The sequence below is a fragment of the Enhydra lutris genome, unplaced genomic scaffold, assembly GCF_002288905.1.
Source record: "Enhydra lutris kenyoni isolate GAN:26980312 unplaced genomic scaffold, ASM228890v2 scaffoldscaffold12, whole genome shotgun sequence".
Classification (NCBI taxonomy): Eukaryota; Metazoa; Chordata; class Mammalia; order Carnivora; family Mustelidae; genus Enhydra; species Enhydra lutris.
The window spans coordinates 61,804,845-61,832,687 of NW_019154096.1; the positions used below are offsets into that span (position 1 = coordinate 61,804,845).

The 27,843-nt window shown below is 50.6% G+C and overlaps 1 protein-coding gene across 1 annotated transcript in view; it reads left to right on the forward strand.

Moving 5' to 3' along the window:
* LOC111144962 (RNA binding motif protein 20) overlaps nt 1-14,791 on the forward strand; it is a 188,474-nt gene extending 173,683 nt beyond the window's left edge. The window contains exons 12-14 of the mRNA XM_022499597.1: nt 1,045-1,179; nt 7,659-7,780; nt 11,844-14,791. Of these exons, the coding sequence (XP_022355305.1) occupies nt 1,045-1,179; nt 7,659-7,780; nt 11,844-11,954 (368 nt within the window). The 3' untranslated portion in view covers nt 11,955-14,791. The remainder of the gene's footprint in view (nt 1-1,044; nt 1,180-7,658; nt 7,781-11,843) is intronic.
* The last annotated feature ends 13,052 nt before the right edge of the window (nt 14,792-27,843 follow it).

The following is a 27,843-nucleotide window of genomic DNA, read 5'->3' on the forward strand; positions in this document are numbered from 1 at the left end:
GCCTGATGGGGGAAGGAGGCTTGTCCCAGGCTGTCCTCCGCCGCCACTGCAGGTGATGTTGTGTGGGTGCCCGGCACTATGACATCATGAGAGACAGAGTTTAAAATAGGCTAAGCCGTGTCTTCCCTGCCAAGTGGAAACAAAGATCCAGCGAGGGCTACGGCGTGGGGGGCGGGGCGGGGAGGAGGAGCAGCCCTCAGTGTTCTGCGAGTGAAAATAACTAGGGCTTCGTTTCACAGAAAGCCTGCAGCATGCTGAAGGTGGGAGGAAGGGGGACCAGAGTCGGGGGCAGAAACCGTGGCGTAAAGGCTTAAAAAGAAACCTTCCCGGCCAGTGCCGTGTGGCTGGCATGAGCCTGTCCGGGAGTTGGAGGCTCTGGCTCTCCTCCGTGGCAGGCTGACCTGAGCTGTTTTTCACCTGCGAGTCTCCATGGAAACTGCTGGGAGCAGCTGCCTTGCTGTTGCCAGAGAAACCCGGAGGGAGGCCTGGGCTGTGTCTGTGGAAGGCAGGAATAAAGAAGGAGCGAGATGTTCACCTTGCCCTGATTGAACCCCTTTCTTTGGCCGTATAGGTCTCAACACGCACTGGTGTTAATGGCTTATTAGCGTACCCAGTGTTTGGAGTTCATATTTAATGACACTGCTCAACAGGCTTGGGGTGAACGTGTCGTTGCCTTTTGTGCCAGCCTCTGTGCCTAGAGACGTCAGCGCAATGTTTGCCCTCCGGTAATCCTCCTGCCTGCAGAGAGGGAGTGATTTCTGAGGTGGGGGGCAAGGCGGGGATCATCCCAGCCAAAGGAGGCAGTGGCCCATCCTCCACGGACCCAAGGTGCAGAGTTGCCAAGGGTTCATGTGTGTGGCATTCTTTTGGCAGTGGAACAACTCTCAATTACAGCATTTTGGTTCTAATTAGCAGTCCTCGCCCTAGCTTCATGTTATTAAACCGTGCAAGGGACCATTCCTGATCACACAGTACAAGAATAGGAGAGGGTCTTTGAAGTACATTGTGCTTCCTTAGTTCTCTGCCTTGGCCCATATTTTGCAGAAAACCCCAAGTTCATGGAAATGAAATCTCTGGACGTGAGGTCACCGGAACACGCCGAAGTGGAGCTGAAACAGCCCCTCTCTTTGCCTTCCTGGGAACCAGAGGATGTGTTCAGTGAACTTAGCATTCCTCTAGGTAGGTGAAGTACGCAGTCCTTCCTGAGCATTCAGCTCCAGGAAAACATAGAGCCATGGGAACATCTGAGAGCTCGAGAAAGCTTTTTTTGTCATTTTGTTGTTATGTTTAATGTCGGGTGTAATAACCATTCTATGGATAGTGCATATCTTTAAAGTCTCTTGCAATTTCAGTCTCCCGATAGTAGACCAGATACCTCATGGGGTCAGGCCCTGAACAGTACTGCCCTGGGAACCGGAGCAAAAAGAGATTCGATTTCCCTGTTTGGGAATGCTTTATTCCTGACCACACAGCCTTTTTTCAAGCAGAGGTCAGAGGCCCCGGTGGCCACTCAAAGTCAATAGAAATGAACTTCTTCTGCTACGGGCTTCCCTACCCTCTTTGCCCCAGCCCTTTCCAAGACAATGCTACATTTTTTTCTCTTTGAAAGACCAGCTCTGAGGCAATGATGTTGGTGAGACTGCACTTGGGGCAGACACTCTCTATTTGATAGAGGAGCATTGAACACAGAGAGACCTGGGCCCCTTTCCTTCCTGTTTCACTTACTGGATGACTGCATGACCTCAGACAAGTCATACCCAGGAATGTATTTTGGGTTTTATTTTGTCCAGTCACTACAAGTCCTTTATTAACAAGTCAATAAAAAGAGAGAGATGTAAAAATACTTTTCTCGGAGGCCCTGGGAATGGAAGGTACTGACAGAACCCACCTGGCTAGAGAAGGCAACCCAGCCAGAGGCAGAATGGAGCTCAGGAGTCCAGAGGTGCGGCTGGTGGGAGGCACCGAGAAGGGAGTGGCTCGGGCCTTGTACAGGCAGTGTGCAAATGCAGAGCCCTCACAGGGAATGATAGGTTGGGGTTCCTGAGCCTTAGGTTTTTTTCACCTGTTACATGGAACTGAATCAGATCAATTCTGCAGTGGAATTTTCAATAGTGGAAGTGTTGCGGGGGGTGGGAAGGGAGCTTAATAATAGAATCACTTGGACACATTTTTGAAGGAGAGAGTTAACTAGAATCTCAGGGTGGGGAGTGAAATTACTTCAATAGAGTGCCCTTGGAGCTTCTGTTGCCACCACTAACTCATTGACTCCCACTCCACTTCTTCTTCGAGTCTTTGCCTTGACTTTGAGAGGTTGGAAAGCAATGAGACAAGGGAGCCTAGCAGCCACTGGAGAGAGAACTTAGGAAGGTATCATGTGGGAAAGCGTCCCAAGGAAGCACGAGAAGGACGGGTTATGTGAGAACTTATGACCACACGTCTGCTTCCTCAGGCTGGACAAAATGGAGGCTCACACCTTCCATCAGGTTTCTCTTTTTCTTTTCATCTCCTTTGAAACATTTCTTACTGTTTCTGCCCTTCAAAAGTTCCATTTTCATAGAGTACCTATTTTTACTGAGTAGCACTTTCTGGATAGAGTGCCCCATGCGAGGCACTCTGGGCGGCGGTGGGGAAGTGTAGCACAGGTCTCTTGGCGTCCAAGAATGTGGAATCTGCATGACACACACAAGCAAAAATTAAGAGTTAAGTTCCACCACCTTGTCATTTGTGTCTTTTTAAAAACTATTTTTCATTCCAAAAAGTGTGATTATTATGACAAATGTAAAAACTAAGAGCCATGTAAAGTCAATGTTAAGTGTTGTATCTCTTCCCTCCAGGTTCTTCTCAGCTCCAGAGGTAGTCGCAGTCATACCCACGGAGACTAGGTCACACCATACACAGAATGTTCTACAATTTGCTTTTTTAATTTAACAGTGAGACTCAGAGACCTCTTCACCTCAGTACACAGACAATGCTTTCTTCTTAACCACTGCAAATATTCCATCCTAAAAGATGTACCGTAAATTACTTATCCATTTCTCTACTGGTAAACATTTAGGATGTTTTCAATTTTTTCCCCATGGCTAAAATGCTGTAATAGTTAAGCTTTTATATTTATCATTTACCATGCAGGTATCATTTCTAGTGCTTACTTCATTCTTTAACTCACTCAAAACACCTATGAGGTAGGTAATATTTTTATCCTTATTTTATAAGCTAGAAATCGGAGATGCAGGGTTACAAAGCTGATGACTAGCAAAGACTGGAGTCAGGATACAAATCCCAGTAGTTTGACTCATAGGACCGTGCTTCCTCTCTGCTCTGCTGCCCTTCCAAACACATGTCACCTTGGTGTGCGTGCCAGGCTGTCTGCAGGGCAGCGTCCTAGGCTGGGAGCAGGGGGTGAGGGTTGTGGCGTTACGTATATTTCCATTTCACATTTTCATAATTGCTGCTAAATTGCACTCCAAAAAGATGATACCAGTTTTCAGTGCCAGAGCAAGACTTCTCATTCTCTGCTTCCTTACCAGCATCGGACGTCATCAGTTTTGAATCTTTACCAACCTGTTAGGGAAATGGTATCTCATTCTGCTTTTTACAAACAGCTCTAATGAAGTATAATTGATACTAATGAAGTCTCATGTTTAAAGTGTACGGTTGATCAGTTTTGACGTTTGTGTGCACCTGTGAGTCTATTCCCACAGTGACACAGTGAACGTATTCATCACCCCCCAAGTTTCCTGATGCTCCTTTGTAATTCCTCCCACCCCACACCTCAGTCCCCAGGGAACCACTGATCTGCTTTCTGTCACTAAATATGAATTTGAAACCAAAGGGACTCATACGGAATATACCGGTTTTGCCTGACTTCTTTCACTCAGCGTAATTATTTTGAGCCCTTGATGGGCAGTTGGGTTGTTTCCAGCTTGTGGCTCTAACAGCTTGTACTTCTGTATTGCATGTGGTCTCTGATGAGCTTTGAGGCCCATTATCTTACTGATCTTAGGGGCTGGGGATATGGTACCATTTTCCACATTTGACAGAAGAAATAAGTGCAGATACTTAGCCAAGATCATGTAGCAAGTCCAGTCAGAGCTCAGGGTTCCTAATCCGAGACCACTCTGCCCTCCTGTTCCTCCAGTTCAGGAAGCACAATGTAGGAAAGGCAGTTTTTGTGCAGCGGTTATGGGCACAGGCTGTGGAATCTGATTCCCTAGGTTTGAACCTCAGCTGGCTACGGGACAAAAGTCTCCTCTTTAACCTCTTCTCCTTGATTTATTGACTTTCTTCGTCAATAATGGAGGCTAGTAATAGAACCCTACCATGTACAGTTGGTTTGAGGAGGAAATGAATACTTGTAAGGTCTTAGTGTCTTCTAGCAGGAGGGTTCTATGTTGTTACTACTCATTGATGAAGTAGTCATTGAGCCCCTCCTCTTTCCTCTCTGGGGCCACATGACCCTTATGCTCCAGAATCCATCACTCCTAAAGGGACTTCTAGGGAGGAAGGGAACAGCCTTCAGGCTTTTCCCTCTGGAGAGCAGGGAGGTGAATGGGGAGTGCCAAGGATCCAGAGTAAAGGGAGGTGAAGTCCCAGTGCTCGGGGACTGGCGTGGAACATGGGGTATGGGGAACAGAGAGAGGGCACAGCCCACAGGTTTCAGGCCAGTTCTAGGTGACCCCAGCCAGCCTGAGCCTGCCCAGGTCTGCACTTCCAGAACCGAAGGGCATTGCTACAAAATGCAAGCTTCCCCTCCACCCAGTGCAGGCTTTGCTAGGATGATGGACTTATAATCACCCGACCCAGGAGCTATTATTAGAAAGCAAATACAGCTTTAATTGTCATGCTTAATAGAGTCTGAAAAATGGGAGGACTGAGTGGCTCCAGACGAGTTGGGGCAGTGACAGTTTTTGTGATGCCATAGCTTCGCTTGTGGCCCTCACATTCCAGAGGCTTCCTGAGGTGGTGTTGGTGTGTGGTGCCCATGGCAACTCCCAGTTGTTGAGTGGGGGAGGGGGTTGCCAGGCATGTGGATATCTTCCTCAGACTTCTCCCTCCTCGGTGCTTTTAACCACCTGGTACCGCCTGTCAGCTGCTGGGTGCTGGCAGGGGCAGGGAAGCGTCGCTGCCCACCTTCGGAGCCAGGGTTCTCCAGGGTTGGTTCTTAACCAGGGTTGACCTGGTTAGAGAGCAAGAAGGCCTCTGTGGAGAGATGTTTAACATGCGGCAGGAAACGAATATTTTTTGAGCACCAGACAAAATGATAGGTGCTTCCCGTAACACCCTTTGTGGTGGTGTTATTTCTATTTGACAGATGAGGAAGCTAAACTCAGAGAGTTTAAATAATGTGCCCGAGGTCACCCAGTGTAAGTAAAAGAGCTAGATCTTTCGGACTCTACATTCCATTTTCTCTCCACTCTACCGTCATTTCCAAGCCTTTTTTCTTTTTGGCAGTGGAAACCTTTGTTCCAGTCACTGGGCTGCTTGGGTTGAAAGGGCCCACAGCTGCCAGCTCAGCTCGGGCCCTGCTTTACGCTCTGGGGTGGCTTCTGAGACAATGGTGCCCCTTCTTGGGGACCCAGGACACGGGCTGGAAGGCCTCTTAGAAAACCTAGAGGATGCTGGAGGCCTTACCAGGGGGCCTGCAGTGAAACCCCAAGGTTTCTTTTCTGGGACCACCCACCAATCCCTCCTGCAGGGTCTGGGGCAGGATAGGGGGAGCAGCTCTGATCACAGGCCTGCGTCTGCTCCCTGTGGCCTCCCAGTGTGCTTCTCCTTTCCCAGTTTCCTTGATCTTGTCTTGTGTGGGCATCTGCGCCCTACAGACAGCAGCAGGAGAGAGCTGTTCTGTGGAAACAGAGGACCGAGGCGGGCCTTGCTTACCGCTCCTTTGCCACCGGCTTGTGTGTATGGTGGAGGGCCGAGCCCGCCAGCCGGCCACAGGCAGAGCAGGGGTCACGCTTCTGTCCTTTGCCATGGGGGTGGGAGGAAGGTGAGGAGGGGAAGGCCACAGCCTCTTTCTGGGCAGCAGGCCCAAAAGAGGCCCCCTCCCGTCTGGGGGCTGGTGTGGGCAGGGCAGCAGGCTCCGTGGCAGTTAGAGAAAACTGGCTGAGGAGGCTGCCAAAGGCAGGCCCCAAACCACAGAGGAGCAATCAGTCACAGCAGGCCTTAGGCAGGCCTTCTGGCTCCCGTCTCCCTCCAGGCCCGCCGCTGCACACTGATAAGTGGCTCTTTTGAAATGAAATGGAAGAAAGAAAAGAAAGTTATAATTACAAGTCTAAGCAGTGGCTCTAGGACAGGGTCTCCTCTGCACTTAGCTCTGTCTCCCAGGCGGCAGCAGGAGGAGAGAGAAGGAGGCCCAGGCTTGTGGTCACATGCAGCGTCTCGATGGAGACCTGGCCTATCTCCCTTTCTGCCAGAAGTGGCCCTTCCCCTGGTGGGTGGCTCCCTTGCCCGGTCCCCCGTCCATCTGCTGCGGCCAGTTCTTCGTCACCCCGGTCCCCCAGCAGGGCCACGGGCACTAAGCGGGTGGGCGGCGGCCCAGCCCAGCCCGTGTGCACATGCCAGCCGCCCTGGCCAGAAAGCAGGATCCAGGCCTTCCGAGAGCCACCTGTCCCGATCCTTCAGCTCCGTTAGGGGTCCTGCTTCTCACAGCCCTGATGCCTGGGTCTTCTGCTGACAGTTCACCAAAGGGCGGTGAGGGAACTGAGGCCCCGGGGGAAACGGGCATTCGGCTGACTCTCCCTAGCTTCCCACAGGTTCTTCGAGTCTGGTCTGTGCCCTCTCAGACCTGGGCTCTTTCCACTCTGCTGACCGTGGCTTCAAGAGGAGAACAGTGACCCCCACACACCTTGGCGAAGGCTGGAGCAGCTGCCATGCCTTCAGAGATGAATCCTCTGGGCTGTGATACTGTCACTTCTATTGCTATGGGGCCACTGTTTCCTCTCCTCAAAATCAGAAGGCCTCCCAGAATCCTGTGACTTCTGTTTACCAAGTCATAAGTAAGATGTGATTGCTAGGTGGTTTAGATGTAAAGACTGGAGGATGGGAAGATGTTTATGATACACGATTATATAGAAAAGGGAGGAGACAGAACCATACTTAGGGTTCGATGAAAACTGCCCGCCTCCCAAAAGAAAGTCTGCATAGAGATAGTGTGGAAGAAAATGTTTAGATTGGAATGACTCTAAGTGGTTTTGCCTCACTTTGGTGTATTTTTAAAATTGTCTTTAATGAGCATAATTCTAAAATAAACAAAAATGACGGCATCCTTTCCGAGTCCTGGGCGTAACAGCTACAGAGAAAGGTACAGCTTGGAGAAACGAGATCCTTCCTCCTCCTTTCCCTGGAAGCAGGCTGATAACAGGAGAGCCTGGGCCTAGTTCCCAGCAGCAGCTGCAGAGCAGAGCATGGTGGAGCCCTCCATCAGCCCTGGGGGAGTACATCGCTTCCTAACCACCTGGGAATGGAGTCGGCCCTCTTCTCAGGCTGGTTTTGCAGATGAGGAAACCCACCTGGGAGAAGCTCCACAAGCACCCAAGGTCAACAGCAAGCAAGGGACGGAGCTCATTGCTCCCATTTCCACCTGCTGGCTGGCAGGACCTCAGGGGTCACAGGTGGCCTTCCTAATTCTTGCCTGTCTGTCCCCCATCCTCCTGCAGGGGTGGAGTTCGTGGTACCCAGGACTGGGTTTTACTGTAAGCTGTGTGGGCTGTTCTACACGAGCGAGGAGATGGCGAAGATAAGCCACTGTCGCAGTGCTATCCACTATAGGAACTTACAGGTAAGCGGAGCCTTCCTTGCCCAGCACCCGGGGGCTCCCTGATCGATGTCCTTCCAGCACATGGAGAACGGGTCTTTCCTTAGGCCTGTCTCCCCCAGGCTGCTCCACGTGCTGGTGGCCTTCCCTGTGCTCTCAGGACATCTGTCTCCCCAGGAGTACTTTACAGCATTCTGTTGGGGTCGGGTTTGGGGGTATCTGCCTCTCCCCACTGGCCTGAGTAACTTGAGTTAGGGGTCACCCGGCCCATGCTTGAGGCTGACCCCCTTTCACAAGACCTGGATGTTCTAGATGCTGACATTTCTCTGTGTTTCTGTTCCCACAGGCAGTATCCTTGTTTGCTGCAATAAAGATCACTATTAGGTTCTATTTAAATATTCATCCATAGTGCGACTGTTTGTCAGAGGCAAACTATGTACTAGACAGTGTTCTAGGCGCTGGAGATAAAACAACAACAACAACAACACACACACACACACACACACACACACACACACACACACACACACACACGGGTGCCTGGGTGGCTCAGTCAGTCAAGCATCTGCCTTCAGCCCAGGTCGTGATCTCAGGGTCCTGGGATCGAGCCCCGTGTCAGGTTCCCTGCTGGACAGCGAGTCTGCTTCCCCCTCTGCTCCTTCCCGTCTGCTCCTGCTCTCTCTCTCTCTCTCAAATAAGTAAAACTTGAAAAAATTATAAACACACACACACACACACACACACACACAAGACAAAAATCCCTCTCCTCTTGGAGCTCCCATCCTAGTGTAGGAGTTAAATGATAAAATAAGTAAGTTTTATGGTATAGTAACTGGTGACATATAAAAAATAGTGTGTTTCTTCCAATCTCAGGTGCCAGCAGTTATGACATATTGCCAGGTTTTGGATACCAATAGGAAAAAAAAATATTGCAAAGTGACAGCGAGACTCCATCAATTGTACAATGCATCTCGGTTTCAGAGATGTTAGTGTGGGTGGGGCGGGGGCTGGTCTTAGAGTCAATGAAAGACAGTAATATGTTCTGTAATATAGACCTAACTAACACGCAGCATGTTGGAACTTCTGGGGTGTTTAATTTAATAGGAAGCATGAGATACCAGGTGCCCAGGAATAAGTATTCCAAGGCTCCTTCTGTTTTTCCTGCAAGGAGTCAGACTAGTTTTTGTAACACATAAGGCCTCACCCAGGGCAGCCCCTCATGGTGGCAGCATGCTCTAATTCCAGAGCAGGCATTACTCTCACGGTTAAATTGTTCGAGTGGCTGATCCAGCATTTTTCAACCTGAGATGTGAGAGAGAATCACCTGGACAGTATTTGGAAAGTCTATTTATATACTAAGATATTCAGTAGAATGGAGATGGGGAGGGGATCCAGGAATACACAATTTGAGAAAGTTCTCCATAGGATTCGAATGTACATCCCTAGTTAAGAAACTCAGATAGGGGCCAACTCTTGTTTTATAGTTGAGGAAACTGAGCCCCAGCGAAGCTATGTGATTTGTCCAAGTCCATGCAGGTGGTGAGTTCATAGACCCAGGAACAGACTGCCTGATTCTTAATCACTTCCTTTTTTTTTTTTTTTAACCCTATTAAGCGGATCTTGCAAACCAAGACCCATAATGAATAGCCTGTATCACCATCTGCAAGGAATTGTCGTTGGCTACTCCCAGGGTCATGTCACTTAAGCCTCTTGATTTCCCTCTGGGGAGCAGCTGCTCTGTGAACAAGGAAGCTATGGGGTCTGGGGCCCAAGTCCTGGCCTCTCCTGGGGGAGCACAGTGAAGGCCTGACTTGACCAGGATTCAGACTGGGCTCTACAGAGCCAGCGGAGGGTGGCCGTCTGTCCTGAAGACAACATCATCCCCCATCCCAACAAGATAAAACCTACAGAATGGCAGGGCTGGGTGGGGTCTTGGAGATCATGGAGTCCTGGTTTCCCCCAGTGATGGTCCCCATACCAGCTGGCGTCTTTTAACAATGCCACGTCCTGGACCCATCCTCCCCTGCGTATTCATTCTCTCCAGGGCTGGGCCTGAAAAGCCTCATTTTAAAAAATCTCTCCAGCAGGTTCTAATACCTCAGTGTGAGAGCTATTGATCTCCTGCAGCATTCTCAGCTGGACTGTGTCATCCTCAAGGAAGTTCACAACTCAGGGTCACTCAGGAATTTAGGATGAGTCCGGACTTGGCCAGGGCCTCTGATTCTAAATCCTGTATTTTTTTTTTTTTTCCTCCAGGACAGTAGACTATACTGTGTTCTGGGCCTGTGGGCTAAACCCCCAGGCAGACTTCCCTCCCCAGAGCAGGCCAGAGCCATTCCTGTGGTCCCCAGGCACGTCAGGGCCAGGCACAGGCCAAGCCTTAAAGGCCCACCAACTGCAGTTCAGGGTTCTCTCGCGCACCTGCTGGGGAGCTGGGAGCCTCTACCGCAGGCTTCCCAGATAAGGTTTCCGTCAGTGGCCTTGACAGAATGTCTCTTGTCCACACAACCTCGCCCACCCCACACTACCCCATGTTACATGTGTGAAAAGTGAAGAATTCTGACCCAAGCAGCAGGGGCTGGCTCACACCTAAGTCAGGCAACTCGTAAACTTAGCACTACCAGCAGGCCTTGAGGTGGGGGTGAGGGGTTGCTCTTCAAGGCGGGGAGCAGGTGGAAGGAGCCTCCCTTCTCTCTGTGCAGCCTCTGCTGGGCCCCCGCTGCTGGTCATAGCCCCAAGAGAACCCATCCAGAGTGACCCGGAACAATGGGGGGAGGCAGATAGGTCAGATGGAAAACCAGATGCCTCCCTGGGCTCCAGGTCCAGAGGGGAGTGAGCCCACATTTCCCTTCCTGGAATGAGGTGGGGGATGAACCAGGCCCTCGGTCAGCAGCCTGGCCTGCGGGGACCCACGGTCGGTCTGCTGCTCTCCGCATCGGGCTCTCAGAGCCAACCAGTTTCTTCTAAAGAGAGAGGGCATCTCACAGGCAACACCTCGTCTGGCCCTCAAAGTCACCCTGGGGGGAGGAAGGCACCGTTTCTCCCCTTTACCAGATCAGGAGTCAGAGGCAGAGAGGCGAGTGACTTTCCCGGAGTCAGATGGCCGATGCCACTCGTGACACAGGGCAAGGTCCCTGAGGGTTTATTTTGAGCCAGGTGCTGTGCTGAGTGCATACGGTGCCTCGCTGGACTTCACAGCCACCTTACGGGGCTAGTTCCTGTTAGTAGCCACGTCCACACATGTCAGACATCCTGGGTGACTCGCCTGCTGAAACCTAGGATTTGAGCCCGGGTCCTCTGGCCACAGAGCCCACACTCATGACCACTTGCACACTGACTCCCGATCTGGTGCTCTCTGCGCTGCCCCCTGCTGCCTGGGCCATCAGAGGTGCCCATGGGGCCCCAGGCCTTTCCTAGTTGTGTCTCACTGCACAGAATCTAGAATCCCAGGGGCGGCCTGCCCTGTGGCCGGGGGCCGGTGCTGATAGCCGCCAGTGCTCCGGGGTGGTGTGAGGCAGCCCCCAGTGACAGAATAGGAGTCCAGTGACAGACCTGCGGGCACTCAGCCTGCTGGCCACCCTCCAGGAAGCAGGTGGTTACAAGAGGCTGCTGGCCCTCTTTTGCAGTCTTCGCAGGACGGTGCCGTGCTCCTGCCATAGGCCGGCCAGTCCGACTGGCCTCTGGTCCCCCTGGCTGTCGCACGCAGATGTGCCCCTGGGCCCTGAGGCTCTTCTGGAAAACAAGTGGCATCGTTGTGAGAATTCAGTGAGTTTCTATAAGAAAGGCAGAACAGCGCTTGTACAGCATAAGGGGGCTTTGGAAGTGGTCCCTGTTGTTAGGATCTGTGTTTTCTGTGTTTCCACGAGAGCCCTGTGTTACTTGTAAACTAACGTAGAGAGGAGGTCCTTTGTATGGTCCTGTGCCACAGAAGGATAGGGGAGGGCTGGGCGGGGGGAGTCTCACCCACTGGGAGAATGATGGGAGAAGGGGCCCAGGTACATCCCTCTCTCTCCTCTCTCTCCTTTGTTCTCCAGCCAGGTCACCACTGACCCTGTCTCTTCCCTTTCTCCCTCTCTCCCCTCCGCAGAAGTACTTGTCGCAGCTGGCCGAGGAGGGCTTGAAGGAGACAGAGGGGGCCGGCAGCCCTGGGCCTGAGGAGGGCGGAATCGTGCCGCAGTTCGAGAGGAAGAAGCTTTGACGCTTCTGGAAGCCCGGAGAGGAGGGCCTTCTGAGGTGGGGCCTTCCTGACCTCAGGGACAGAAGCTAAAGCCAGAGAGGAAGGAAAACCAGGCAGGCCATGTTGCCTCGGCCTGTTCTCGCCGACTCGTCAAAACGCCCTTGCAGTGTCTCCCCAGAGAAGCCGTCACCTGATGTGTCCAGCGACGGAGGGTTACCCTCTCTCTCCCCCCACCATTGATCCTTGTTTCCTTCAATTTGCTTCTCTCTCCTTCCCCCTCCCCCGCCAACCTCTGTGCCAAGGGTCATTTATTTTTCATAAAATCCAACTTCTCAGGGATTTCACAGTGTTCAAATTCTTGATGGGACGGGACAGGTCAGGCCGGCCCGATCAACCAAGGAAGAGATCTCACAGAAACTCCTGGGTCAAGAGCCACTCCAGGGGGTCTGGAGCATTTTCGGTGCCTGGCGTCCTGAGCTGGGGTAACTGTTGGGTCCTGCAGGCCTAGAAAGGGGGCACCCTAGACCAGCACCTGGTAGAAGCTGGGAGTTCCTCCAGCAGGACCATCTTTTTTGAAAAGCCCCCAATTTTAATAACTCTTTCATCTTCTCAGTTACTCTAGAAGTCCACCAGATTCATGCCTTAACAAAAAGTAATGAATCTCACAGAGGAGGAAAAGAGCTCTTCATTTTGGGAGCTCTGTTAAGGGAGCTCCCTCACCCACCAAACTTCTTTCCATCCTCAGGATTTCAGGAGGTGCCAAGCTTCGTTCTGTTCTGGACAATTCATTTGGTATAGATTCACTTCAGTTAAAAATGAAAACGGTAGTGTCTTCTCCCTTCAGCCAAAACAATATGGGGCTGGGTCAGATGTTGGCCTCCCAGCCCTGTGCGGCACTGGTGCAAGAGCACTAAGCCAGGGAAATGGCGTCTGTCCTTGACTCGCTCTTAGCGCCTGCGTCCCAGGATCCAGCAGCCTCTCGGTGGGATGGTTTTTAAAATGGTCTCTCGGTGGAGATAGACACAAGGAAAGAGCAAGGCCGCAGGATTGCCAGGAATTGGTAGGAGGGCAGGAGGTCAAGGGCATTTCAGAGGACCCCTGTGTGCACACTTTTGGGGGTCAAATGTCATGAAGAAAAGACCTCTACTTCCTACAGGGTTTTCTGATACTGGAACTTAGTGCCTTCAGGCCCCAGACTAAGAGTCCAAGGTTTCATGGGGAGCATTTAGGACAGAGGTGCTAGGGGGAAATGAGGCTTCGTCACAGCCCCGAGGAAGACTTCAAGAAGGTCAGAGGGGAGCCTTGTGCTGCTCCCACAAGCTTGAACGACTTCCCCAGCTCAGCCCTTGGAAGACGGTTCCTGTGTTTCTACTCCTAATGACAGATAGACTAGGAAGGGATTGTTTGTTTTATATTATTTTTTGCATTTTTTATAGTAGATAAGATTTTTTTTATGGTAGATAGGTAGACTGCACATTTTGTCCTCTGCACTAATGGCCGAAGGATAGAGAACTTATCTGAGTTCAACACTGACATTTTATCAGTGAATCTGAAGCACAGAGAAGGAAGAAATGTAGGACATAAAATGAATCCTGTGTAAACCTCGGGGCACACACGGTTACTGGTGAGGAGAGAGTTGAGGGGAACCTGTGAAAGAGAACAGAGAAGACCAGCACTAGAGGCCAACCAGGCAGCCTGGGCACGCGCTCTCAGGGGCTGGAGGAAGCGGATAGCCTGGCCTTGGCATGACGCCATCTGGGGGCCTCGGAAAGGTTGGCGTCTCCAAGACAGTCGGCTCTGAAGATGGCAGCTCGGCTCAAGCTGCCTCCACAGGTTTTCACCTGCTGCTCTGCAGACCGGCCTTCTGCATTTCTGGGAAAACCTCTGGACCTCGTTGTCATTCTTTGCCCTCAGGGGGTGTCCAGGGCCAGCTCTCTGGGAACCTTGCTGAGAAGAGTCTTCCACCTCCACCAGAGGATGGAAATGAGCATTTTCAGAGAGGCTGGCAGTATTTTCTCCCAGCAAAGTGAACATCGACCCACCAGCTCATCCCTCCTCCTCCTCCTTCTCCTCTTCCTCCCGCCCAGCACCGTTTCCATGGAAGTCGAGATGGCTGTTCAAACAGCCTCATTCCCAAGTAATGCAATGGCTCCCCTGCTGTTAGACTGACCTTCTCCATATTGGAAAGCTGGCAAGAGCCACAGGGAGGGATCGAGGAGAGGCTCTCTGCATTCAGTCAGAACCTTCACTTTAAAAACCGTCTAAAATTCTGTATTTGTATATATATTTGTATTTATTTCTATTTATTTTTATACAGTTCCATTGGCATGGTCCTTCACCCACTCTGTAATTTGCACTTTTTATTCCTACATGTGTCATACACAATGCAATATTACAGACAACCAGGAAAATACTGATTTATTTTTTTAAAGCTTTTCCTTAGTGTTTGTCAACCATTTCAAAGTGTCTCCCCAAAAAGCTTATGTAAGAGCATCTGCTACCTTGAGTAACAGATTCATTTGTACCCTGGGTTAAGGTAACAAAAGGCATAGGTAATTTTCTTTTCATCATAAAACACCCGAAATAAAGTATATCCAGGCAGTATTCCAAATAATTTGATAGATTAGATGTTGGTGTGAGCACAGCCATCACTGTCCCTTCCTTGGACAGTCGGAGGCTGTGATCTATTAGACTGTCCTTGAACTGGACCAGAGTTTGCTTTTTGAGCTTATGAGAAAAAGAAAAACACTAGTTAATTTAAGTTTGAACTTGTAAAGTATTCGAATTTGTTGAGTGTCTTATCAATCGTCATCACTTTTCCTGATCTGTGTAATTGACCGCAAGTGTTTGTTTTTACAAAAGGAAAAAAAAAGATTTTTAATAAAGAGAATTTGAAAGCTTGTGAGTGGCTATCTGTCATGCAGGGAGCCCTTGGCATTTGTCTTAGGGAAGCTCACTGAGCACAGAGGTTGGGATCTGGCCCCTCTCTGAGTCTAGGATGTCTCTAAAGGGTTGAACAGAGAAGACACAGCAGCTTCTGCCTAAAACCCTGGGAATCAGAGATGCTCAGGGGTGAGCCTCCAGAAGGGTAAGTTGGGGAAAGTGGAGAGCTGCTGTCCCTTTTGCAGAATCAGATAGAAAAGTGTCTAACCCTGCAGCCCACTGCCCCGAGTCTCCCCCCGCACCCACCCCCCGGGCAGAACCCTATTGTCCTGCACCAGTTCAGGTCGCATCGTTTCTGGACGTTCCATCTGTGGTGAGGTGGTTGATGCCCAGCCCCGGCTCTTCTTAACCCCGTGACTTCCTGAGTCCCGAGTCCTCGGGCGTTCACGGGGATCATGGTGTACATACATCACCTCTGAGTTGTTTCAGGTTTAGTATAATTGTTGGTACTGAACCTTATTTTCTTTCAGAATCCTAAGCCCTTTCTCAATCATTTCTTCTAGCAAAACAAGGCGGGTCTCCTGAGTCCAGTTGGCCAGTCCTTTGAATGGCCTGGAAGCGTTGGTGGGCCCTTCCCTCCTGTTGGCAGGGCTCCTGAGTCAACGGGGAGGGGCTGGGCAGTCTGGCCCCAGAGGGCAAAGTGAGTGGGGCCACCTGTAATTAGCAGGAGCAGATTGTAGAGCTGAGGAAAGTTCGTGTCGAGCCTGTTGCTGCTGCCCTGCCACGCCCTCAGCCTATTGTGGCCATCCTGGAGCTGACCTCAGGCCTCCAGTTCCCACCAGGAGGGGTGGAGAAGCATCCTTCCCTGCAAGTGCTGGCTGGGCCCCAGCTGGCCAAAGTAGTGAATGGGCCTGGAGCTCGTCCTCCATGCCAAGTTCAGGATCCAGGATGCATGACCGTGTCCCAGGCCCCACATGTCCCTGCAAGTGGCATCGCTCTGGGGGGCACCGTGCACCTTGTATTCTGTCCGATGGCACTCCCCGGAGCCGTGCAGTGGGGGTGTCCTGCCAGGGGACCTCCTGAATTGCAGTCCCCCTGCCCTTGCCTGGGTGTTCCCATTTTCTCTCCGATATTCTTAAAGGCCCTAGAATCTGGTTCTGAGCCAGTCTACCAAGCCAGAGCCTTGACATTTAGACCCATTCTCTGTGCTCACTCCTCCTCCCCTGGGTTGGAGGCAGACTGCCCCTGGTTCCACTCTGCCATGGCCTGGACATTGATACTGCTTCTCACCGTCCCCGACTAGGCCAGGCCAGTTGGACACTAACCTTGGTCCCCATCGGAACAGCAATAGCGACCGTTGACTGTCCAGCAAGGCAGGGATGGGACATCTGGTCTCACCCCCAACAGCCCTCCATTCTTCTTTCCCACTCTAAAAGGAGCCTGTCCCAACTGGATTTCCAAGCATGTCCGAGTGGGATGGACCCAGGGACCCTCAAGTCCTGGCCCTTCTTCTGCAGGTGAGAAAACTGAGGTCCAGGAGAGGAGAAGTGACTTGTCCAAGGCAATACAGCTTATTGGTGTCAGATCAAGACGAATCCAGATCTCCCAGGTGGTCCTGCCAGGGACAGGCTGTTTCAGTTAGGTGACTTTGTGAATTTTCCAGGCCTATCCCTAGCTGAACTTGAATCCTCAATGAAGACTCAAGACAAATCACTGTTTTTGCTTTTTTTGTTTGTTTTTTTTAATGTTTTCTGTGTATCTGAATCACGTGGGGAACTTAGAAATACAGATTCCCGGCCCCTCCCTGGAGATTCTATCTCTGCAGGTCATAGGGAGCACGTAGGCACTTGCATTTTAGTGAGCCTGTGGGTGATTCAGGGCAGGTGGACTCCTGTGCTCACACTTTGATGAACGCTTCCCTAGAAGTCAGCCGGGGACTTCCCCAGCAGCTCCCGGAATAGAAGGGGCATTTATTTTGCTGGGGGAAGGGCAAGTGAGAGTGAATGGAGACCATTCAAGGTAGAAGAGACTCTAGCAGGAAAGAGGCTTGAAGGAGGACCCTCACGGCCATGGCAGATGGAGATGGTGGCAGATGGAGATGGTGGCAGCTGGTGGTGGCAAGGGTGCTCATCAGACTGGGCTTGGGGCACATGTCAGGATTGTTTTCAGTTGGATTCATATTGACTGTGCTCAGGCAAAAGTCCGTTTTCCAATGGTCTCTTTATCCTTCTTAATGGCTGAGAACACTGGTTATTCAGAAGACTGCCTGCGATCTGCTGATAGCCCTGGCCTGTGCAAAGTCAGTAGGCCCTTTGGGGGACAGGAGTCCCACAGAACAGGGGCACATCCCCCCAGGGCCATGTTCTTGCCAGTGAAGAACCCTGAGGCTTGTGCACTCCTCCTACCCTGTGAGCCACCACCAAAACCAATATTCCCCCCAGTGACTGCTGGGGAGTCTGCATGCCAAACTCAGCGTGTACTCTGTGGGGACATTGTCTCTTGGTCTTGTCACTGTTATTCTCCCATTTCGCAGATGGAGAAAATGAAGCTTGGGGTCCCACAGAGGTTTGCCTGGGCGGGGGGGGGGGGGGGTGTCGAGACCAGGAAATGGTAGAGTTGGGATTCAAACCTGGGTCCGTGTATCTCTCAAATCATGCTTTTAACCACGGTTCTCCACTGGCTGTCTCAGGACGGGGGTCTTCTGTTCCTATGTCTCCTTAAAGCCTCTAGACCAGGGCCACAAGGCACAGCAGGAGAGGGATGATTAGAGAGTCCAGTTTAGCAGTTCTCCGGTCTTATGACTGACACCTGGACTGCTAAGTTCTTGAAACTGATCTCCTCAACACCTGCCCTCCCTAGAAAGTCACTGAAGGCCGGCCCCTAACCACCTCGCTGCAGAAAAACAGGCAGGAAGGTCCCAGGCACGGAAGAAGCAGTTTCTTCCTGTCCCCAGGCTTCAGAGTTTGCCAGGTGAGCTGGATCTCGGGGTGTGAGTGCTGGCACAGCCCAGGGGTGGGGACTGCTCCAGTTCCCCCTGCTTCAGGGAGGGAGGAAAGCGTCCTTGTTCTCTATTTTCGGGTAATTTGGGGTACAAGGGCGTGATCGAAAGGGGATTTCCCACAGCCCCAGAATGCTGGCCACACTTTGCACTTTCAACCTCTCCTTCCTGAGTGAAACTTCATTGTTTATTTACCTACCACCTCCTTCCAACAAGGAGTTGAGGGGATCTGTAACACAGGCCGCATAGGACCAGAGTAAACCAACAGAAAAAGAAACGTTTTTTTAAAGATTGTCTCTTTTTTTAGTAATCTCTACACAGAATGTGGGGCTCGAACGCACGACCCCGAGATCAAGAGTCGGATGCTCTTCCGACTGAGCCAGCCAGGCACCCCTAAACCAGTTTTGAGTGAGACCTGAGACAAATTGAAGGCAAGGATGTGAGCAGTGAGGGCAGATGGAGTGGTGGTGGGTATGCATGAGGCTTGGGGGCCTCCTGGGAGCCAAGGCAAAAGGAGGAAGTAGGGTCCATTACTTGGCTTTCTCTTTATTAGCAGAGAAAAAGTGTTGCAGTTTATCTGGGGAAATTGTTTGACACAACTCTGTGTTCTAGAATTCTCCTGTAGGACCGCCCATAATGTGGGCAGAGGCACTGAGAGGCTTGGAGAAAGTCCTTAGGTAGCTGGAGAACAGGGCTGTGGATGATTTCGGGTCTATGTGAAGTTGTCCTTGATGTTAGGGTGACACTCCCAGTGTCCAAAGATGTAATCTTTGCACGTGCCTGCCTAGCCCACGAGCCAGCCAGCGGGCTGGCTTGAATTTGTAGATTGGGTTTGTTTTGTTTTGTTTTGTTTCAAACTTCTTCTGCTACTTAGCTGAGCTTCCAGGAACGGAGTCCGTAAGGCAGGGAGGAGGCTGCTGTCCTCCCTGCCACCGACCAGCCTGCACAGCCACCTGACGACAGAGCCCTCTGGATGGGGATCCTGTCGGTTGGTCTGGGTTCTGGGAAACAGCCTGTGGACATTTGTTCTTTGGGGTTCTCCCACAGGTTGACAGGGCCAGGAGGAAACCCAGCTGGACTGGGAAGCTCTGACGCCCTCAGTCTGAGTCTGGGGCCACCTCAAACCTGTCTGATAAGGACCAGCCCTGAAGAGGATAGGCACAGAGGGCACCTCCTGTTTGTCTGCAAGGCAAGAAGGGAGAGAATTTTCCAGTTCAGAGGCAGGTCCCTGGGGCTGGGAGTCTGAACTTTGATTCCCTGCAGAGCTGGGTGAATTCACTCAGACTTGGGCAAATGGCAACCTCTAGCCACTTCCATCTGCGCCTGGGCACATTTGACACATATCTGGTGCTTGCCTGAGGTAGTTGGAGCCAACGTGAGACCTGGGAGGGGTAGGAGACACAGCTCACTCTCCGTCACCAGAGGTGGCGGTCCCTCTGTCCCAGTGCTTCCCACAGCCCCAGTGCTACAAGCCACAAGGCTATCTGGAGATGGGGTTCTGTTCTCACCCCCAAACCCTGGCTGGGGCTGCACTTGAGGGAAACCCTCCACACCTGCCGTCCTGGTGTCTACCGGCACTTGGCAATGCCGGCCTCCTCTCTGGCCACTCTCCCCCACACAGCTGGCCTCCGTGGTCTGGCCCTGCTCCCTGGCTCATTATCCCCACACAGGCCCTTCTCAGCTCTTCCATTCTTCACGTGGTCTTCCCACAGGCTGGAAATGCCCTTTCCCCCTCTCTCTACTTGCAAACTAGGACTTCCTTGCACATCCTAGGGACCTGTTACATCCTTTGTGCCATCTTTTTTGACCCTCGTTGACCTCCTGGCAGGTGTTCCTGCTCCCCCACCGTGTCTCAGGACACAGCCCCCCACACCCCACGCATGCACAACCTGCACAACAGCCTCTCTTTGATAGCCCTTGGCAGGCTGCCTTGTGATCCCTTTGTAGGTTTGTCTCTACATTAGCCATTGCATTTACAAGGGCAGGCAAGGGGTCCTGCTGCCTCTGAGCCCACCCCCACCACAGAATAGCTACCACAGACTCTCAGTGGAAGGACAAAGCAGCCTCCTTGCCCATCCCTGGCACGGGCTGGAGCAACGCAGGCCTGAGCCCCCAGTCTCTGCCCCACCACCACTTGCTGTCGGAGCAGGGCGTGTCTTTGGAATGGCGCCAGGGAGCCCTTGCCTGTCAGTACTCCCCTCTGCCCACCAGCCCAGGGATTGGTCCATCCTTCCTTCCAGGGCTCCCACCCACCCAGACCGGGAGGCAGCTCTGACAGTTGTAGACACAAGCCTGGCTTGTACTGCCCAAAGCTCAGCCTTTGAACAGTGGGATTCTGCAAGAGCCACAGAGCTGGGCTTCCTATGCCAGCTCCAACCCTCTGTGTTCCCAGGGGGATCTCCTCGCCAAACCTACCTGTCCTCACTCTGCATCCCCACCTAGCCAGGCCCACCCAGTTCTCAGGGACCTTCCCAGGCAGAGCTGGGAACAAAGCGTGGTTTTATGACAGTTGTGTCAACACTGGGTGGATAGCCTTGGTTCACCCTGCATCTTGGAAACCACACCTGCCTCCCTAGCGCCCACACAGAATCAGTGCCTCCCAAAGACCCAGGGGCTGCAGGGAGCCTCTGGACACCCTTCTCCCGGAGCATCTAGAAAGCCCTAGAGAGAGGAGGGAGCAGAAGGCAGGCTGCAGACAAAGCAAAGCCGACACCCTGCAACTGCCCCCAACCCCCACTCCTGGGTGGGACACGGGGTCACTTTTCCAGGAAGATCCCAACTATCTTATGGTTAATGCCTTGCTTGAGGGGGAAAAAACTACCTTAACTTGACAATGGCAAGGCTCTTGGGATCTCTTAGGTACTCTTTAGCATATGAAAGTTCTTTCCAAACCTGGCTTTTCCTTGCCTCCCCCAACCCCATAGTATATAATCAGCCACCCCTCACAATAGCAGCTCTCTCTGCTCACAGGTCCTGTCCCCATGCTTTAATAAACCACCATTTTGCACCAAAGACATCCAGATTCCACCCCACAGAACCTCACCTATATTCCAAAACCACAACACTGGGGGCTTAGTTTTAGCCCAGTGAGTGGTGATTTCACAGCCCTGGAAGAGAAAGACTTTGGTCTACATTGATTAGGCTAGCCAGGTGATTAATAATTAACCCGGACCTGTTCCCAGCCCCACCCCACCCCCACACACACCCCTGCAGCCAGGAATCACCGGAGATCAGGGGCAGAGAAGGAAGCTGAGAAGCTCAGTGTGGGCCTAGGTCCCAGAGCTCTGGGAGTAAAATAGCCTCTCAGGCGTCTCAGGGCTCCTCCTTCCCACCTACCAGAGGTCCTCTGAGTCCATGGCCTAAATAAAGCCTTGCTGACTTTCCCACAGGCTCTGAGCAGACCTTGGGCAACTCATGGGGTGCAGCCAGCTCTGGTGGCTCTACCCTGGGCTGGGATTAGCAGATCAGATTGGACTTGGGCTCCACCTGTGTTGACGCTCGAGTCCCCACCTCCATGGTGAGTTCCTCCAGTGTGGCCTCTCCCCTTTCTTAGTTAGGTTTCCGCTGCCCAGTGCTCTGCAAAGGGCCAGGCCCTCCCAGCATTCAGCTCAGAAGGGGGAACTCGTAGCCGGGATGCACTCCACCTCACATCGGAGAACCCCTAAGTTCTCCCAACGTCCCTCTCCAGCCACAGGAACCCTGAGACTCCGGGTGGCTGATGGACAACTTGGAAGCTGAGAACCCCAACACCAGGGCTCAGCCAGGCGGCCAAAGTGGGGCTCCCTCATTCCTTCCCCGCTCTGCAGACTCATCCTTCTGGTTTCTCCCTGACTTTTTTTCCAAGGCCCCTGGGAAGCGCGATCTTCTCCCTAGAGGCCACCTTCCCAGCCCACATCTCTCGACAGGGAAGAGGCAGCCCCATCCAGGGGCAGCCATTCTTTTAGCATAGTGACCAGCCTGTTGAAAAATTTGTGTGGGTGGGAAAGAGAGGGGTCCCCAGTCTCTGGGCTGCCTTGGCCTTGGGCCTACCAGCCAGACCTCCTGCCCTGGAAAACAGGCCAACACCCTGGCCCTGCCTTCCTTCCTCCTAGTGCTATGTGAGATAGGACAGAAAGGTCTTGGCTTATTGTCTGAGCACAGGTGCATATATGCCTGTGCTTACATCTGCAGACACGGGTGCGTGCAGGTGTACATGTACGTGAAGCTTCTGGAAAGCAATGGTCACAGTTTGGGGGGGGGGTCAAAAATCTGAGCCTTCCCAGTATGTCCTATTAGTAAATATTCCTGTCCCACCCCATGCAGCTTGGTGCACCCAACTCTGTCTTTGACCCACACGGTGATCTGCCTGTTCTCTCCCTCCTGGCCCAAGAGTTACTCCTGCGGGATTATTCAAAGCCTTGCTCCCTTTTCTTGCTAAAGAAAACTCTAACTGCCAAGTATTTGCCCTCTGCTTTCTTATCAGGTAAAACAGATCCGTCTGCAGGGCTGGGGAAGATAACCTTTGCAGATGGCTGAGATGGACTCCCACGGAGAAGAGAGCAGGAGGGAGAGGAAGAAAGGGAATGTACTCTTTCTGGGGAAGATGTGAGGGAGGCTCTGTCTTGTTTTGGTAGAGAGTAGAGATTCCAGGATGGAGAGACAGAAAGGCTCCCAGCCAGCTATGGGGTGTTAGAGAGTTAGAAACCAGACAAAATGGATACAGGGATTTAAGGACCCGTTGTTGCAGATCATGGGTTTGAGCTCATTATTCTTTGAGTGACCCAGATAACATTTTTCATTTGGTCTAAGAATCAATTGTAAATTTCAGCTTGATTATTTTTGTTCCGAGGAAGGATAAAAACACCTGCCAATGAAATTCTAATGAAGTGTTCTTATCTAATTATTTGTTAGATGCCACCTGACTTCAGGGATGTTAAAATGGGAAAAATTGTATGTGTTTTAATGTATGACTGTGGCACTTTTACTTTAGATTCCTGAAAATTCAGTGCCCTGCTGGGGCTAGACAATGTGGGGCTCTGAGATTTATTCTGAGCGCAGATATGTAAGTGCTTGTCCCCCAGCCCCAGCCCCAGCCCCACCCATCCCAAGGAGGGACACTAACTCTGATCCTGGTAAGCTTCACAGCACCAACTACATGCACCCAGCACATTGTAGGGATAAACGTACTCAGTGGAATCTTATGGAGCAACTGCGTATTCTGGGGGCAGTGGATGGGGGGTTGGCTACAGTCGGATCCTCTCCAAATGTCTTCATAAATAGTTCCACTTAAATGACAGTCTGAAAGATGGCTAGACAGGTGTGCGCGCACATGTGCACAGTGCAGCCTGGACATCTGGATGACCACGTGATCTGATTTCAGCGCTCCTGTGTGCGTGGAGCTACTATGGCCTTAGTGCCAGTAGTGTACCAATTACTCCGATGATCTCAGGCCCTTGCAGAAAGCACGGATGGGCACGGAGCACACAATGAATGTTTGTGCATGCTGCAGGAAGAGGGGTTTCTGCAGCGGTTTTAAGAAAGAAACATGGTGTGGGCGCCTGGGTGGCTCAGTGGGGTAAGTGTCTGATGTTGGCTCAGGTCATGATCTTGGGGTCCTGAGGTCAACCACTGTGTTGAGCCTTGCGTCGGGCTCCCTACTCAGCTTGTACTCTCTCTCTCTCTCTCTCTCTCTCTCTCTCTCTCTCTCAAATAAATAAATAAAATCTTAAAAAAAAAAAAGAAAGAAAGAAATATGGTAGTAATTGAGAGCATGGGGACAGATCAGACTGCCTACTGAGAAGAAAGGGGGTTATATGACAGCACCCCAAAAGACTGTCCTCATTTAAGGATGTGCGAAGAAGTCTAGGAAAAAGCAGCCGGAAGGAAACCTGGGAGAGGGTCACTGAGGATACCCAAGAATGAGAGTATTTCAAGGGGGCAGAGCTGGTCATTGAAGGTGAGGAGTCATACTGCTGATCTATAATCCCACTAGATCGTAGGCGTTGAGTGCTCCTCAGCTGAGTGAGTCACTCCGAGGATAAACAAGGAGAAGGTGCAGGGTGTTCAGTGGTAAATGTGGAGAAGGCTAGACAGGCAGGATTGTGTTTGAATCAATGCCATTTTATAACTGCAATCTCGGGACATCTGGGTGGCTCAGTTGGTTTAGTGTCTGCCTTCAGCTCTGGTCATGATCCCAGGGTCCTGGGATTAAGTCCCACATCAGGCTCTCTGCTCGGTGGGGAGCCTACTTCTCCCTCTCCCCCAGTTCGTGCTCTCCCTCTGTCTCTCTCTCTGACAAATAAATAAATAAAAATCTTCAAAATAAATACATAAAACTGCAATCTCCATCGATTTACAGAGAGTGTAGACGGTTGCTCTCCATACCCAGCTACTGACCCATGAATCCCCTCCACCCTGCCCCACTCCCCAGCCCTGAGGGCCCACTAGGTTCCAATTCCGGAGTCAAGCACTGACCAAGATAGGAAATGTGAGTGGTCATGGCTGTACGGTTGTGGAAGGTGGCCACAGTAAGTGCCTGCCCCCCCACCACCAACACGCACACAACCTGGCCAACCAGGAGGCCTGCTCACTCGGCCCCCCTGAGGGACTGAATGGCTGTGCTGCCCCATGGCTGCAGGCCCTGGGGCCTTCAGGGGCTAGGCTCCAACTTGAGCACCTTCTCCACCTGCCTGACTCTGGCCTCAGGCTTCCTTGGGAATAGGGACATCTCTTAGCCCAGATGCCTATTGTTGACTTCTCTTACACCACTGAACTGTATGATGGGTTGTTTCACCTGTATAGCATCCCTTCCCTCACCTTCCTATGAGAGAACTGCTCCTTCTCATGGGAACCCATTTGCTGTGATGTGGGCGGGCTGAAATGTCCCCTTCTTCTGGGAGGTATGCATGGGATTGAAGCCCAACCAATCAGAATACCTCATCCTCCTCCTAACGGTGATTGATTCAGGGAGAGCAATGTGACCCAAATGGGAATCGATATCTTCCCTATGACTTCTGCTGGAAGCAACCCAAAAAAAAAAAAAAAAAAAAAAGGGAAAAGAAAAAAGAATAAAACCCAGCATCCTCCAATTCTGGGGTTGCTATCTGTAAGTATTGGTTCTCCCAGTGGGGTCTGTAGATCCCTGGGGGTTCCTGAGCTCATTTCAGAGGATTTATAAGGTCAACACTATTTTTATAACAACATCGAGATCTCATGTGCTTTTTTCTCTGAGTTGACATGTGCACTGAGAGTGCAAAAGCCAATGCTGGGCTGAAGTCCTGGCACGTTTGGCCTGAATCCAGGCAGTGGAACCAAAGTGAACGTGTGTGTACAGTCTCTGTATTCTTCATTGCCACCCATTTGCAAGGGGAACAAAGCCATTTGCACTTAGGAAACCCCTTGATGAAGCAGTAAAAATGATTAATTTTATTAAGCCTTAACCCTTGCATACACGTCCTTATCCTACTGGGAGGTGATGAAATGGGAAGTACCCATGAAGCTTGTGGAAGCTGTGAAAATGCTCCACTTGGATCTCCTGCCAAGGGAGCATCTGCTGGCTGCCATTTCCACCCCCTGTTGTTGCCAAGGCTATGCTTCTCCTGGTCTGCTCCCAACTGATGACCCAACACTAATGCAAGTTCATTATTGAGAGACGTGGGACTCCTACCCTGGGTGACTTTGGCTGGAGGGCTCCTCACTGGTCTGCCTGAATTTTTATTGCCAGTAGCCTGAGATGTTTCCTCTCCTCTCCTCTCCTTTCTCCTCAGCATGGTGGTCTAAAGCGTCTCCTTTCTTCTCTAGCTCTCACCCTTTTTCCTTCACAGGTGATTTTCCCATCAGGCCCATCTAATCTCTCCTTGGTGTCTGTTTCTGGGAGGTCCTATATGTACAGAAAGCACTTCCCCTGCCTAACAGAATACCCCAATTGTCTCATGAAACACACTCACGGGATTGTTTGAGCCAAGAGCTGAGTCAGCTGCTTTTTTTCATAAAATACCATTTTGACTGAAAAGAACGGCTGACTGGCAAACTGGTTATTCAGACTTGGTATTTGGCAGACATTCGCTCAGAAATGAATGAAGTGAGCTTGCCATTTCAAGGAAAACAAATGACAGTTTGTTGTCAGCGGTAAAATTTGAGCTTTGAAACGAAAATTGGAATTTTGCAAAGTCATATATCTTCACCATGAACTTAACAGCTTTCTGATGCTTGAGGGCTTTTTTGGTGAGATTGGTGGTGGTACTAAACAATGGGATATTGTGTAATGAGATGGGTTAACACTGGAAGAGTCTGCAAACCTCAGTGAACCAATACTTTTCAAATGACTGATCCATGATGTTTTAAAATCACTGGGTGGGGGGCACCTGGGTGGCTCAGTTGGTTAAGCTTCTGACTCTGGTAAGCTTCTGACTCTTGGTTAAGCTCAAGTCATGGTCTCAGGGTTGTGAGATCAAGCCCCCGTGTTGGGCTCCATGCTCAGTGTGGAGCTGGTTTGAGATTCTCCTCCTCTATCCCTCCCTCCACTCGCTCTTTCTCTCTCTAAAATAAAAATAAATAAAATTAAAAAAAATCATTCACAGGTAGAAGACTTATTCACAGTGAAGAACAGATCAATGGATCTTATTTTTATTTATTTTTTAATTTTTTGGAATTTTTATTTTTAAATAATCTCTTCACCTAATGTGGGGCTCGAACTCACAACCCTGAAATCAGGTATTGCTGGCTCCACTGACCGGCTGAGTCAGCCAGGCACCCCAGATCAAGGGATTTGAGTATAACAGAGTATGAAAAGTTGATTGATACAGTTTCAGATTCCACACTGCAACTACTCTTCAATGAAACTACTGTTGAGGAGCAAAAATTCCTGTTCCCTTTAAGATCCTTCTAGCTAGACTAAGAATCAAATTGGCGTGAGGCAGATTAGCAGGAGAAAATGAAATGTAATAGCATATTTACAAGGAATCCCCACAAACATGGAAATTTCAAAAACAGGTAAATGAGGAATATATGTCATTCTGAACTAAAAAGAAGGAGGTAGGGGTCTGGGTGTTCAAAGGGAAGGAATACAATCCTCAGGAAGAATGAAAAAGAGTAACTGGTAAACAAATGTTTGCTGGACCACTCTGAAATAGTGGAGAAAGAGAGGCCTTTGGTCAAATGGGCCTTGCCAGGTTCCTTGCTGCCTACTAAACCTGGTCCCTATCATAAAACATCGATCTACTGCCATAGCTCTCTTCCCAGAGAGGGTCCTCTATCTAAATTCTTTTTAGGCAGTTGTTGGGGGAGGTCAAGAACTTATCTTGAATCTGCTGGGTTTTGATTGCCTTTTTTTTTTTTCATCCAAAAAGTTCTCATTTATTTTTTTTGTATTAACATATAATGTACTATTTGCCCCAGGGGTACAGGTCTGTGAATCATCAGGCTTACACACTTCACAGCACTCACCCTAAAACATACCCTCCCCAATATCCATAACCCAACCACCCTCTCCCTACCCCCTTCCCCAGCAACCTTCAGTTTGTTTTGTGAGATTAAGAGTCTCTTACAGTTTGTCTCCCTCCCGAACCCATCTTGTTTCATTTTTTATCGCTTTTTAACTCAAAATAATCTTCATGCTACTGTGGCCCGTCTTGGAGTGGCCTGCCCTTGGCCCCCAACACTAGCATTTTTGAATTTTGGTATGATATCAAAAGAGCACAATTATCTGAAAAAGTTACGAAAAAATTCTTCCCTTCTCTACCTACTTATCTTTGTGAGGCCAGATTTTCTTCACATACTTCGACCAAAACAACATATTGCAACAAATTAAATTCAGAAGTAGATAGGCAAATCCAGTTCTCGTCTCTTAATTTTAAGATTAAAGAGATTTGCAAAAATGTAAAAACAATGACACTCTTCTTAGTAAATGCTGTTTGTTCTGGAAAATATAATTTTCTTATAGGAATGTGTTCTTTATACTCACATGTAATAGGTTTCTTTCTTTCTTTTTTTTTTTAAAGATTTTATTTATTTATTTGACAGACAGAGATCACAAGTAGGCAGAGAGGCAGG